At 49.4% G+C, this 12,897-nt stretch overlaps 1 protein-coding gene across 1 annotated transcript; it reads right to left on the reverse strand.

Moving 5' to 3' along the window:
* Positions 1–9,044: 9,044 nt before the first annotated feature.
* Positions 9,045–11,408, reverse strand: LOC133906613 (protein SPIRAL1-like 3). The gene is made up of 3 exons (XM_062348565.1): positions 11,251–11,408; positions 9,762–10,008; positions 9,045–9,475 (listed from the first exon to the last, which is right to left on the reverse strand). Exons 2-3 carry the CDS (start codon positions 9,978–9,980, stop codon positions 9,389–9,391), a joined length of 306 nt encoding a protein of 101 aa, XP_062204549.1. The 5' UTR covers positions 9,981–10,008; positions 11,251–11,408; the 3' UTR covers positions 9,045–9,388.
* Between the last annotated feature and the right edge of the window lie 1,489 nt (positions 11,409–12,897).

Below are 12,897 nucleotides of genomic sequence, written 5' to 3' on the forward strand. Positions count from 1 at the left end.
CACTTCGGTGTTCCATGACAGCTCATGGTCGACAACGACACACAATTCTATTCCGAGCCTTTCAGACAATTCTGCGATGACCTGGGCATCGAATTATGCTTCGCTGTAGTTCAACACCCTCTATCCAATGGGGCCATCGAACGGGACAACGACAATATCCTCTCTGGCTTAAATCGCCAATTCGTCAGCCTAGCTCGAGGCCTATGGGTCGAAGAGCTTCCTAAGGTTTTATGGTCCCTCTGCACCACTGTCACACGAGCCATCGGGTTCACCCCCTTCCGCCTCCTATCTGGTGACGAGGCCATGACCCCCACCAAGATCAAGGGATGCTCACTCAGGGTGCAACTTCCACAAACTACCGAAGAAAGAGAGCTCTCCCTCGATCTCACCGAAGGCACGCGGCTCCATGTCGTCTAGAATCTCGATCACTACATCAAGAAAACCAAGGCCTGGTACGATCCTAAGGTTGCGCCATGAAGCTTCGAGCCCAGCGATCTAGTACTTTGACGTGCCCTAGCTACAGGAAAACTGTGCAACAAATGGGAGGGCCAATACCTGGTCCTCACGTCTAATAGGCCCGGCTCCTACCGCCAAGCTGATGCAAAAGGGACCCCCTCGAACATAGCTGGAATGCAGAGACCCTCCACAAATACTATGTATAGACAACCCCACCTTAGTCCTCTCCAAAGATCCAGAACAATAAAAAATAGTAGGTTTACACACCCACAAATAGCCACCAAACCTAGAGTTGTTACCTCCCACAAAAAAAAGCCCTTACCCCACAAAACAACCTCACACAAAACCTATGAAGACCCTCCAGCACCTTGAAGGCATTGCCTCCGTGATGAAGAGGTAAAAACCTCCGACATCTTGAAGGCAGTGTCTCCGTGTGGAGAATTATATCCCTCCACCATCTTTAAGGCATGGTTGACCTATGTGGCGGAGAGGCAAAGACTGCTCCGACATCTTGAAGGCTTAGCCTTTGTGCTAAACATGCATATATCCCTCCACCATCTTTAAGGTCTAGCTAACCTACGTGACAGAGACGCAAAGACCGCTCCTGCATCTTGAAGGCATTGCCTCCATGCAGGACAGGCATAGGACCCTCCGTCATCTTTAAGGCCTGGCTGATCTACGTGGCGGAGGGATAACCTCCCTGGCATCTTCAAGGCCTAGCCTCCGTGCCAAAAAGGATTCATACAAAGTAAGGATCCTCCGGCACCTTGAAGACTAAAAGTGTCCGTGCCAAAATCATCTGACCCCTCTGGTATCTTGAAGGCCTAGTCTCCGTACTACAAGGCATCGCACATTGAAACTTATTAAACAATATGTTCTTCCCTACTCACGCCCAACGCAACGCACGACCCCTCAGATCTCGCACCCCGCGGCCGCTAATAGCTGTAGAATGCAAAGGGGCTAGGATAGAGGGCACAAGTGAAGCGTTGATACGATAACGAAGCGTTGATATGATAAATTATAGATGCCAAAAAACAAAGCTAACACAAACACAAGTTTATTCATACATGACATACAAAGAGTTTGCATTCAGCTAACCACTGTACATCGAATCTATGCCTAGCAAACTTGCTAGCTTTTTACGCCTCCCTGGAGTACTACGGGAGGATGAGGGCACTTGACTGCCACACCTCCTAGAAATACCACGGGACTTGGAGAATTGACCCCGGTAACTGCCAGGGGGTCGACGCGAATCCCCTCCATAGAGGGAGCTGCTGCCCAAAACGAAGCCCCCTCGGCCTTGGGAAGACGAAGGATCCGCTGGGAAGGGATATGAGTCAAAGGCCAAGAAATCCAGCTCTTCCCCCTGCTCCTCCAACGGGGACTCCGCAGCTTGTACCTCCTCCACCTTCACCTTGGCCAGAATAGGCTCAAGAATTTCCGAAGGCACCCTTCCGTCAAAATCCCAGGGGAGGACAAGGCATCGAAAGAAGCGTGAGCCAACAACCTCCCAGGCTGTTCGGGCTGCACACTAGTCGTCCTTTGCAACAAAATAGACATCCAGAGTAGATGCAAGGGGGCCCTCTGGCTCGATCTTGACCAAGACATTAGCGACCACCTTCGAATCTACACGCCCCTCAGAATCGCGGGGCATAACGAAACGACTCCGCCGTCGAATGGACGGAGTAGCCCTAGACACTCCGGACGCACTCGATCCCTCCCCGGAGGCACCATCCAAGATACAAGAAAGTCCCCCTCTGTCTTCTGGCCACCACACCTATATACATAGATCGAACTCCAGTTAGCCTCAAAGGAATGAACATTCTAGAACAACACAGGCGAACCACAAGAAGATGACATGGTTCTATTAGATAAGGAGAAGCCCAAGTACATGAAGTAGAAGGGGGTAGTCAACATACTAAGACTTTGACCCTCTTCAGAATGAAAAGAAAGCAAAAAACAGATAGCCTACGACAGAGCTAAACCTCCAGGGCATCCACATGCGAAGACCGCTCCCGCAGAGCAACGACGTGTAGCGAAAGGCCTTCAGAGGGCCGTTGTGCGCCTGCATGTTCCGGATGAAGGACCGGACCTCCCGACAAAGAACCCGGGCGAAGACCCCTCGGGGCGCCTGGAGTCACCTGATCCGTCATATAGCACAGCGTCATGCTCCGCCCATGCCTCACCCATAAGTTATGGCAGAAGTTCTCCAGAGTCGCATGAATCTCCACCGGAGGTGTCTCGTGTCGAAAACCCTCGATCACGGAGTCTGGCACCTTTTGCTCCAGTACCTCGAAGGGACCAACCCCCGCTTGGTGCAGCAGGGTCAGCTGGAGCGCTGCAGCCACATGTGCGCTGGACCTCGCGTAGGTCTTCGCGGCCCTAACATGATATTTGTAGCAGACCGAAGCTAGAAGAGTGGCATAATGGACGCCTCTGAGTCGGAGGGTAGTGGCGGACACCTGGCCCCAAGGCCACTCATAGCATCAGAGGTGATCCGATGCCCGAGCGTAGTGTCACCTCCGATGCCTGAGCCTCCTTCAGCTCTCGCCACACCTCACCCACCACAGCCCGAAGGGTCTCAACATCACCTTCCGCAAACACACAGGCTGAGTTGGCCGCAACGGTGAACTCCCTCGCCTCCCGGAGATCTTCGGCAACCTTCCACGCCTCAGCCTCAACGCGCTCCAGCTTCAAAACCTCCTCCCGCTGGAGACCCTCCTCACGCTCGTGGAGAACCATCTCCCACTGAAAGTGACCCTCCGAAGACTCCACCTGCCTTCGGGCCTCCTCCAAGGCCTGATGATGGCCTTCAAGCTTGTCATGAGCTGCGGCCAAGGTTTGGCGCCCCCCATCTCCCAGTGCTCATCAAAATTACTTGCTATGAGGCACAGCAGAAGAAGAAAAAGGACTAGATGAGCTAATCAGAACTCCACACCGGACTCGGCAAATCACGACTCAAACTATTGACCTGCAAGGCCACTGCTACCAGACACGTCTCCACCTCCTCCAAAGAACATTGGGCCAACAATCGCTCAACCTCTCCACTCCGGAGAAGGGAGGAGGCTGCAACGAAGGCCCTTGACACCTCTGGGCGCAGCGTGAAGTCATCCAAAGTCAAGACCCCGAGGCCAGGGCCCCCCTCGACCACCGCGAAGGGAGCCCCGAAAGAGGGCCCAGTGCCCCCAGCACCGGCCGCCAGGGCCAAGTCACCAGCTGGCTCAGGGCTCCACGGAAACGAGGCTGCGTCCCATGAGGCAACCTTCAGGGGCACATCCGGAGGAGTCCCCGACCCCTGCAAGGCTCCAAAGCCTCTAGGGGAGGAGTCGAAGACATATCCACCTCAATGGTCGCTGCAAGATACCAAGAAACACAAATCAAGATCCTAGTGCACGAACAAAATAGGATATAGCTAATGAAGCAACAACGCCTCACCAAGTCCTCAAAACCTCTCATAGAAGGGCCCGTAACGTCCTCGACATCCGAACCCACAAACCCAAAATCATATTCCACGGAGGCCACGCTTCCTCTCCGGCTCTAACTGTGGCCAGCAATATCTAGAGAGGCTAGGTCCTCCCCCCGGTCACCACCACCAAGCTGACCCTCACCTCCGGATGGATCGCTCGCGCTCCTGACCCACCTCTGACGCTTCCTACGGACCAGTGGCACCTCGGACCACTCGGTCGTTGAGCTGGTATGCGAACCTCCGAAGTGGCCTCGCGCGGATCACGGGAGCGGCGCACGCTCATTTCCCAGCAACCTTGGGCTCCGGTGGATCCAGCCATGTCGGAGTGTCCACTCCAAGATAAAAGCAGACGCGGTTGTACCATTCTCGACACTATGTCAGAGCCACCAGCTGTTCCCGCTCCGCGGGCGATGGCATTGGCATGGAGCTATGGAAGCTCCATGTAGTAGTAGCGGAGCACCTCCTTGAGCAGCGGCACCAATGGAAATCCCAGGCCTGCTTTGAAGAAAGCTTCGAACTCCACGACCTCGTGGACTAGAGGCTCCAGAACCTCCTCGTCCAGCAGGGACTGAGCGATGGCTCTAGAAGGAATCTTCCCTTCCCTAACCATCTGGTCAAGCTCCTCGTCATTGATGGCAGACACCCCTTGCACGGTGGTTTGCTAGCTATGACTTCTGCTGGCGCAGCGGAGCTCCACCCCTGGCGGTGGCCCCATCGGCAACAGAGGAACCGGCGCCACCTGAGGGCCCCCCGTTGTAGCCGCATCGGCGGCTTCGCTCGCTGCTTGAGTTCCTGCTCCACCCGGGACACTCAAGCTAGCCATACGGATCACAGGAGGATTGCGAAGGGCACTAGACGGCAAGAAACAAAGAAGAACAGCAACCGATGGACGCACGATCAAAGTAAGAACAACTAGAGGCAAAGGGCAGATGAGAATGAGGCGCAAGCAAAAAGGCTGCTCAGGGTAATTCCTCTCCTTATAAAGGTAAGGGAGAGATTACAGAAAAGCGAGTGCATGCCCTGTTCATTCGCCTGCCAGGCCACGATCATGGGGGAGCAGAACCGCCCCCATGACCCCCCAACCACAAGACACCAAGCGTCCCACGTCCGCCTGATAGGACGTAATCATGCCTTTCTTCACACGGTGCATTCAATGCCCCTTATCACCAACATCATAAACGGAGAGTCCAGATCAAGTGGATCAAATCCTCCAAGAAAAACAAAGCGATATTAGGGACCATAAGCCATTAACAGCAAAGCCAGAGACCGCCGGAGGCCCTGCTACGAAACAACCGTGGGCCCGATCGCTCGGCTAGCCGCCCTTGCGATGGGCTACTGTTGGGGGTCATTGTTAAGGACCCCCGATGGCCCCATGGCTCAGCTAGCCCAGCCCCCCGGAGCCCCCATCTTTTGTGGCTCAAGCTCCTAAGTGATCACAGTGGCTAGTGGTGAGACCTTGCCTTAGTGGCTTGGTGGCTCATCCGGGTGGAGGTCTTGTCTTTGTGACTTGGTGGCTCAAAGATCGTGACCGGGTGCCGACTGGTAGCATATCCTTTGTGGAGCTCCAACATGGACTAGGGGTGGCATTCATGCCATCGATACCACGAGAAAAAAATCCTTGTGGCGAGTTTGCTCTCTCTACCTTATTTACGTTTCCGCATTTACTTACTTCCAATTTACCTACTTAGATAGGTTGCAAGCGCTTTGATCGGTAGAGTAGACACACTAGATAAACCTAGAGCATATTTAGATATAAATTGATATAGGTTTATCTTGTATTGTTTTGGGAGCCAAAATAGTTTTAAGTGTCATAATTCACCCCCCTCTTAGGACGTCATCGATCCCTACAACTGCAGCAGGCACCTGACCTCCCTTTCTTAGGCCAACTGTTTCTCCAGCTCGGCACACCTACTGGCCACCGCTTCCTTCTCTTCGACCAGTCTGCGAACAGAAGCGGGGATATGGTTGACCAAAGTGAGCAAGTCGAGGGCTGGCACAGACTCCTCGATCGGTTCCACGGGGATCGGAACCGCCACCGACGCTCTAGAGGGCAAAGATAGAGCTAGTGGAGGCACTGGGGCATCCTGCGGGGGCGCCGTCGGAGGAGTCGTGATGGGAGCTGCAAGGGCTATCATGGGCCTATGGCAAACTACAAAGTTACTGAATCAAGAACGAAAGGAAATCCAAAGCATCTATACCTACCCAAAGAAGCTTATCACAGAGGCGGGGAGCTAAGCACAACTCTGGTCCTCAAGAAGCCGCCAGACCGAGCGACCCGGGAAGAAAATCCCGCTAGGGGTCCGCCAGTACTTGGGGTTCCGTGAGCACGTTTGGACGCCTCCGAGGTGGACGAGTGCTCCGCTGGCCTCTTCTGTGCATATGCTTTATCCACGACGGTCTGGTTGCGAGGTCTCTTGTCGGACCTAGCTTGGTCGGGGCAGGCCTGGTCTGTTCGGATATGGTCACGGGGCACCGGGTCTTGGCGGGTTGGGTCAGGGTGCTGCAGGGTTAGCCTCCTGCTGACCAGCACCACTCCCAGAGCTACTACCCGCAATCGCCGCCTAACCCCGAGTAGACTGGTCACCTCCCCGACCTAACGGGTTGGTGTCGTGACCAAATCGGTGGGTGTCTGGGGCAGCAATAGGCGATGGCGAGGGCTAACGGCCCTCACGTTCAATCTCCCAGAAGGCCTCCTCGACCTCGTCGACAATCGGCCGTAAGACATCTACCTCGAGGAGACGCTAGAAATAACTCAAGCCTGACCAAGGAAAAGGCTCGAGCAGGAAATTTTGGGACCATGACCAAGGAAAAGGCTTGAGCAGGAAATTTTGAAAAAAAATGCTAAACATACCAGTCTCACCCCTGCCCTCTCTGATAGGGGGAGCTCACACAGACGACCACCCTTCCTGGCGGCCGCCGTCATTAGTGACCTGACCCGCAAATCGATGACCTCTTCGGGAAGATCTAATCAAAGGGAATAAGACACCGCTCGCCCCACACATAATGACAAAGGGACAACTGTGATGTTACCTGTGGAGCTCTCCCAGGTGTCATTATCACCCCCGGTATACAGATATGCCGGGTGTGCTCTCCGCCACAGGGAACACAGTCGTCGCTTGATGAAGTCACGGACGACGTCTGACCCCGACAGGCCAGCTTCCACAAGTGTCTTGACCTGGTCAACAAGGAACATCAGTTCGGTGGTCAGCTTGGGGGAGCTCCCCCAACTCTCTGCAAGACGTGCCGGCACATCTTGCACACGGAGGTTGTCCAAGGAGTCATCGGTCGTGAGGTAGAACCATTCGTCCCTCCAGCCTGACCACGATGATTTGAGGTTCATCTCCAGATAGGAGCTCGTGACACCATCACGGAGACAAAAATCGCAGCTCCCAGTGGCCGGCCCAAGCTGTACCCTGGCCGTGTAGAAAAACCAGAAGAGATCAAGGCATGGCTCGATCCCAATGAAGTTTTCACACATGTGAGCAAAGATGCTCAACATGATGATGGAGATGGGATTGAGGTGAAGAACTCAGAAAATGAGGGGATGAGACCCGCCAGGAAGAACGAGGCGAGGATCATGATCTCCCCCTGGTGAGGAGCAGGGACATCCCTCCAGGGTGATATCCCGAAGACAGGCGACACGGAAGTAGGCGATTCTCGTACATCTGCTTCAGCTTCATGGTGGTGCACTTTGAATCGGGGAAGTCAGGCTCCTTTCCGATACGCAGCACCATGGGAGCTGGTGGTTTTTGCAGGAAAGACGGGATGTGGTTGGGGGCGATGGGCTTTTCCACAGAAGCTTGGAGTGTGAAGGGGTTTCCAAGGGTTCTGTGTTTTGATTTATAAGATCGACTCGGTCTCGTTGCCTCGAAATCCGATCGACTTTGGTTTGAGGCTAAAATTTATTATATCTCGAAAAAATTTGGCCGGTCAAAATTTTTTTATCGTGTTTTTGGCAAATCTCGGGTGGTCAAATTGTCTGTCAAAAATTTTGGTCGGCTAAATTTTAGCTTAGTCTCAAACCAAACGCTATTTTAACGGCCAAAATTTAATATGTACTGATTTTGGCCTCTTGCTAAATTTTAGCTTGGCCTATTGAGTTGAAAAATCAAATAATCCCTTGTCGATAGGATTAGATTGGAAAAAGCTTTGGGGACTCATCTTTTTAAAGCCCTACAATTTTTTTGCAAAAAACCCTATCAATTAGCTAATTTATCGTACTAACTATTCGAGAACAAAGCTCCAAACGCACTCATTTGTTAAACTATATGTTATGTACACTCCGTATGACAATATTTTCAATAAATCGGCTAATGTCATTTCCATGTGAAAAATTGTAATGTTTTTGTGTATATCAGTGGTCAGATTTTCTAAAGGTTAACTGATTGTATCTCTAAACGTCATCTATTTGGGAATGGATGGATGAAGTACTAAATTTTTAGAATTCTAGTGTTCCGTTTAGAGACAAGAATTGGCAAAAATATGACATGAGGCATGCCTTGTGCAGCTTTTTGCAGAATTTCCACCTGAATCTGCATCGGCCTAGATTGGACAACAAAGTTCTGCATGGATAGACAATGTTGCTGACCGCATAGATGATGCTGCCTCTGCCGTCTCTTGGACGATATCTGCCACCGTGCAAGTTGCCTGACTTGGTCGGAAGACAACTATGGGTTGTTGGTTTTCAGTTCTCTTCCAAAACATAACAGACACACCTCATTCCACAAATGTGATTTGGATAAGTAAATGATTACTAGCATTGAAGATCGAAATTCAAAAGGTTAATGAATCTATTGGGTCTTCAAATAGTGAATTGTTGAATGCTGTGGAAATAATGCGTGCGGTGGAGTCCATCACGTCATTTGAGCGCTGATCTAAGTCACACTTGAAAATATACGTGAAATTGAGACGATGTTTAGGTTGATGGGGTATGAACATATATACCATAACGTATATATCAATCGTTTGTTTTGTCTATGCTTAGCGTTGTGGTACGTTCGGACAGAGAAAACTTGTTTATACTGCTAAAATGTTGGCAAAGTAGCGTATCTATCGCTCCAGCAATACAGAACAAATTTCAGAACTTGGGGCCCCTAGAAAAACACATCACCAAAGCTACAGCTGAGGACAACAGAAACATTTTTACTGCAACAATGAGCATCAAGCGAAAGCATGTCTGATACAATGCAACTCAAAGAGTTTTATACACCAAGAATCACGCCATCACCCAGAATGTCAACATAGTTATACAGACAAAGAGTAGGAATAGAGGTCAGCTCTTGCCTCTTAGCACCAGTAGCTGCTGATCAACACACAAACATACAAGAGCACACGAACGCACGCACACATACCAGCAATTCCAGTAATATACCATGAGCAGTTAGATAGTTACTCATTGGAATACAAGTTTTTGTTAAGCAAGAACCTTTCTTCCAAGCTCATGGTAAAATTAACAACGGGTGAGCATCACTTGCCATCCTTGCTGCCGCTGAAAAGATAGTCAAGTGAAGAACCACCACCTGGAGCAGCTTGCACCTTGGTTGAAGGACGGTCCTGCAGAATTGCGCCAGAGCTAATGTTAGCGTACAGTATGTAAATATTTCACGACAGATTTTCCGCAAATTTCTCCAGAAATCTTTTGTGAATTCTTGGGCACAAACTGAAAGGTGCATTTGATGGAGCAAAACAATCACATGTACTTCAGGATCACAGCCTACGAACAAATTATGAATGAGAGCAAACAAAAACTTTTCTTGCTTAATTCACTTGCAAAGTTGCACTCAATTGCTGGTCCAAAACAGAATAATTAAAATATTCACTAGTGTAACTGGATACGGACCGTAAGGAAATTTCCACAGTTCTGGCCTTCAGCTCTTATGTAATTGTTTGCTTTGCTACTTTCAATGCCAGCTGGGATATCTTTAAGTTTCTGCGCAGAGGATGGAGGTGCTGGTTTTTGAACAGGTGCAGGCTTCTCAGCTGATTTTGGAGCTTCATCACCACCGAAGAGGTAGCCCAAGGAACTCTGACCACCCCCACTGCTAACACCACGACCCATCTTACGGATGTTTCAAAGGTCAATTACTCTGCAAAAAAATTAGTTTCAAAAAGGGTTATCCCCAGAGGACCCAAAAAGCTCAAGCATCAATGTATCACGCAGAACTATGATAACATTTGAAAGACAGCACTATGATTTCTGGTTGTTGGAATCTAATGAGCCAATTCCCTAAGCTAAGGAGGGGGTTGTCACTAGCACTTCACTGCACAGCATACCAAATATTAGGTGCATAAGTAATCAATCACCAGCAAATATTAGAGGGGCATTTGACTGCTGCTCTACCACAAATTTTAATGTCGCAATTTTCAACCTAAATAAAGTCACATGATTATGACACATTCAATCTGTAAAAAGGAAATTGTTACTTATCTGCAGTTTGCTAATTTTGCTTGCTTTCTTTTTATGCAATGTCGTTAAACAACTTACAAGAAATAACATTCAAATATGTACGCTACGTATATCACAAGATTTATCCAATTATTGGATCAGAGAAAAGCGCAGCGCAACTAAAAAGCTTGGTCTGGTACAGCTTACTGATGTATCCACCTCAACTCCCCTCTGATGGTAAGCCATTGACAGCAGCAGCAAACAACGCATTGATTGCATTATTAAATTTTCCATCTCTAGTACCGCACGCAAAGCCAATTTAGCAAAGGCACTGTTCAAATATAAATTCCATCGTGCGTGCACTTACCTTGGTTCGTCACCGACAAGCCACAACCTTACAAAAAAAATATCCTAATTTTGTAATATTTAACGAATGATTCGGGGACAGATTCAACGAACGGAAGAGGCGAAACAACATCAGAAGATCAGGCCAAGACCGTGCCAGGTTACAACATCAGAAGTCCAAGAAAGAACAAGACTGCACCGCGCGTCACCAAATTACACGGTCCGGTGAACAAAACGCTCGCCGAATCTTCACATCGGCACCTAAAACTGCGCACTGAGACGCCAGATCACAGCGGAGAGGCCGCAAGATCGAGGCAAGGCTCGAACGCCGACATGTTACAGAGACCAGAACCCTCAAATCCCGGGCAGGAACCTACCCCCATTCGCCCCCATCAGAAACAGCAAAAACCCAAACCGCGACCTAACGCGCTCAGCCGCCGCATCAGGCCGTCCTAATCACCAAATTGAGGGACTCTGGGCCAAGAATCTTGGAGGAAACTCCAACAAATCGCCCGAGCCTAATCTCGGAATGACGGCGAGAGAAGCGGGGATCGGGACCGGAGCTCGGGGCGGGGCTAGATGAGGGGAAAGCACGCACCTTTCTTGCCAGATCCGGGAGGAGGAGGCGGGCGATCCCGCGGGCGCTGCTCAGGCCACAGGAGGAGGAAGGGTTGCAGCGGGGGCTCCCGTGGCTCGCTCATCGTTTATTTCAGTGGGGGCGGTTTTGTGATGAAGACCCTAACGTAGTGGGAAATTAAATGGCTCTCGTTGTCACAAGACATCGTAACAATGGGAATTGAGGCTCTGCCTGCCGTACATGGCAGCAGGTGAATGAAGAAATTTGTGGCGTTCGTTTTCTAGCTAAAGTTTATATTCTATCAAATACTATTTAACCCCTTAGGGAGCAGGAACCAGGATGCAGAACCGGCTGGGTAGGGGAGCTCTCTTCTTCCTTGTTCATCTCCACATCTTTTTTATCTTTTTCTTATTCTTATCTTTCCTCCATATCTAATCTTTAATAGAGTTTAAACCGATAGGAGAAGCTGGAACCTCCGAGAACCCCAAAGATCCATCCCTAGGTACAATGATCCATATGCATTGTTTAGATTTCAATATGTAGCAGTGGTTGCACTAAAAATAGAGTTTGACAGATAGGGGTCGGGTGCTTTCGAGGCGTAGCGTTGTGAATATGGTTGTATTATTGAGAGGGTGCGATGGATAATGGTTGGTACAGTATGATTAGACGGACCGGTTACGTGTGGATTTAATATTAATTATGACTACTGGATAATTATTATAATTAGATATCTCGAGTTTTTGAGTTTTCGTAATTCTTATTCATATTTCTATCTTTAGAAAGCGATCGCTGAATTAAAGGAAACTACTAGTAGGCACTTAAGGGATGCCGTAAACATGGAAGTTTTTCTTTAAAAGCAGAAACTAAGACTCCAGAGGATGTATGACGTCCTAATATATACGAAATCTGGCCTTTTGCAGATGACATGTTACAAGTCTCTATAGAAGCCAGAAGACACTGCAAGCCAAGCAAGAAAGTCGCCAACTAGAATAGATTCATCTAGACTAGCAACACACCCCCTTGTAATAGATTCAGATCAATACAAGACAAACATGGCATAGGGTTATTATCCTAAAGAAAGTCTGAACATGTCTAAAAACCCTATGTGTGTTCCTTTGATTTGTTTGCTCAACGCATCCCTTATCTATTCTATAAGTTCGTAAGATCGATAGTTCATCCATTGTCGACAGCTGGCGCCATCTGTGGGGAAAATGACAATAGCCGTTAAAGATTCTATACAGAACATGCTATTGACTTCTCCCAAGTCTGCACAAAGGACCGTTTTCTCAGATAAGGGGTTCTACGATAACTTCACCTCTCCAAACGACGAACTGGCGATTGATCAGGTGAATTTCAACGAAGGTCTTTGTCATGTCCCAAAATGCTAATTACGTAATTAAACATGCATTATCGTCATCACATGTAATTATACATATTTGTTTATCGAGTTAAGTCAAAATGTATTTCAAGTACTTTAGAGATGGTTTAGAGCACTTTGGTGAAGCCCTCAAATACTTAGAAAAAGGTGGATAATGAATATAAGGGGACACTTCGGAAAATTCAGCAAAAACCACCCTCACGGCCAGTCAGCTTACCCGCGGTCTGACCGCTAGGTGTGCAACCACGTGAGCTTGCCACGTGGATTTACCGCGGTCTGACCGGGAGCAT

The sequence above is a fragment of the Phragmites australis genome, chromosome 23, assembly GCF_958298935.1.
Source record: "Phragmites australis chromosome 23, lpPhrAust1.1, whole genome shotgun sequence".
NCBI classification, from domain to species: Eukaryota; Viridiplantae; Streptophyta; class Magnoliopsida; order Poales; family Poaceae; genus Phragmites; species Phragmites australis.

Coding starts and splice junctions, on each gene's coding strand:
- LOC133906613 (XM_062348565.1), bottom strand. CDS start 9,980: ATGGGTCGTGGTGTTAGCAGTGGGGGTGGTCAGAGTTCCTTGGGCTAC. Junction 9,476..9,761: donor ACTGTGGAAATTTCCTTACG/GTCCGTATCCAG, acceptor GCAATTCTGCAG/GACCGTCCTTCAACCAAGGT.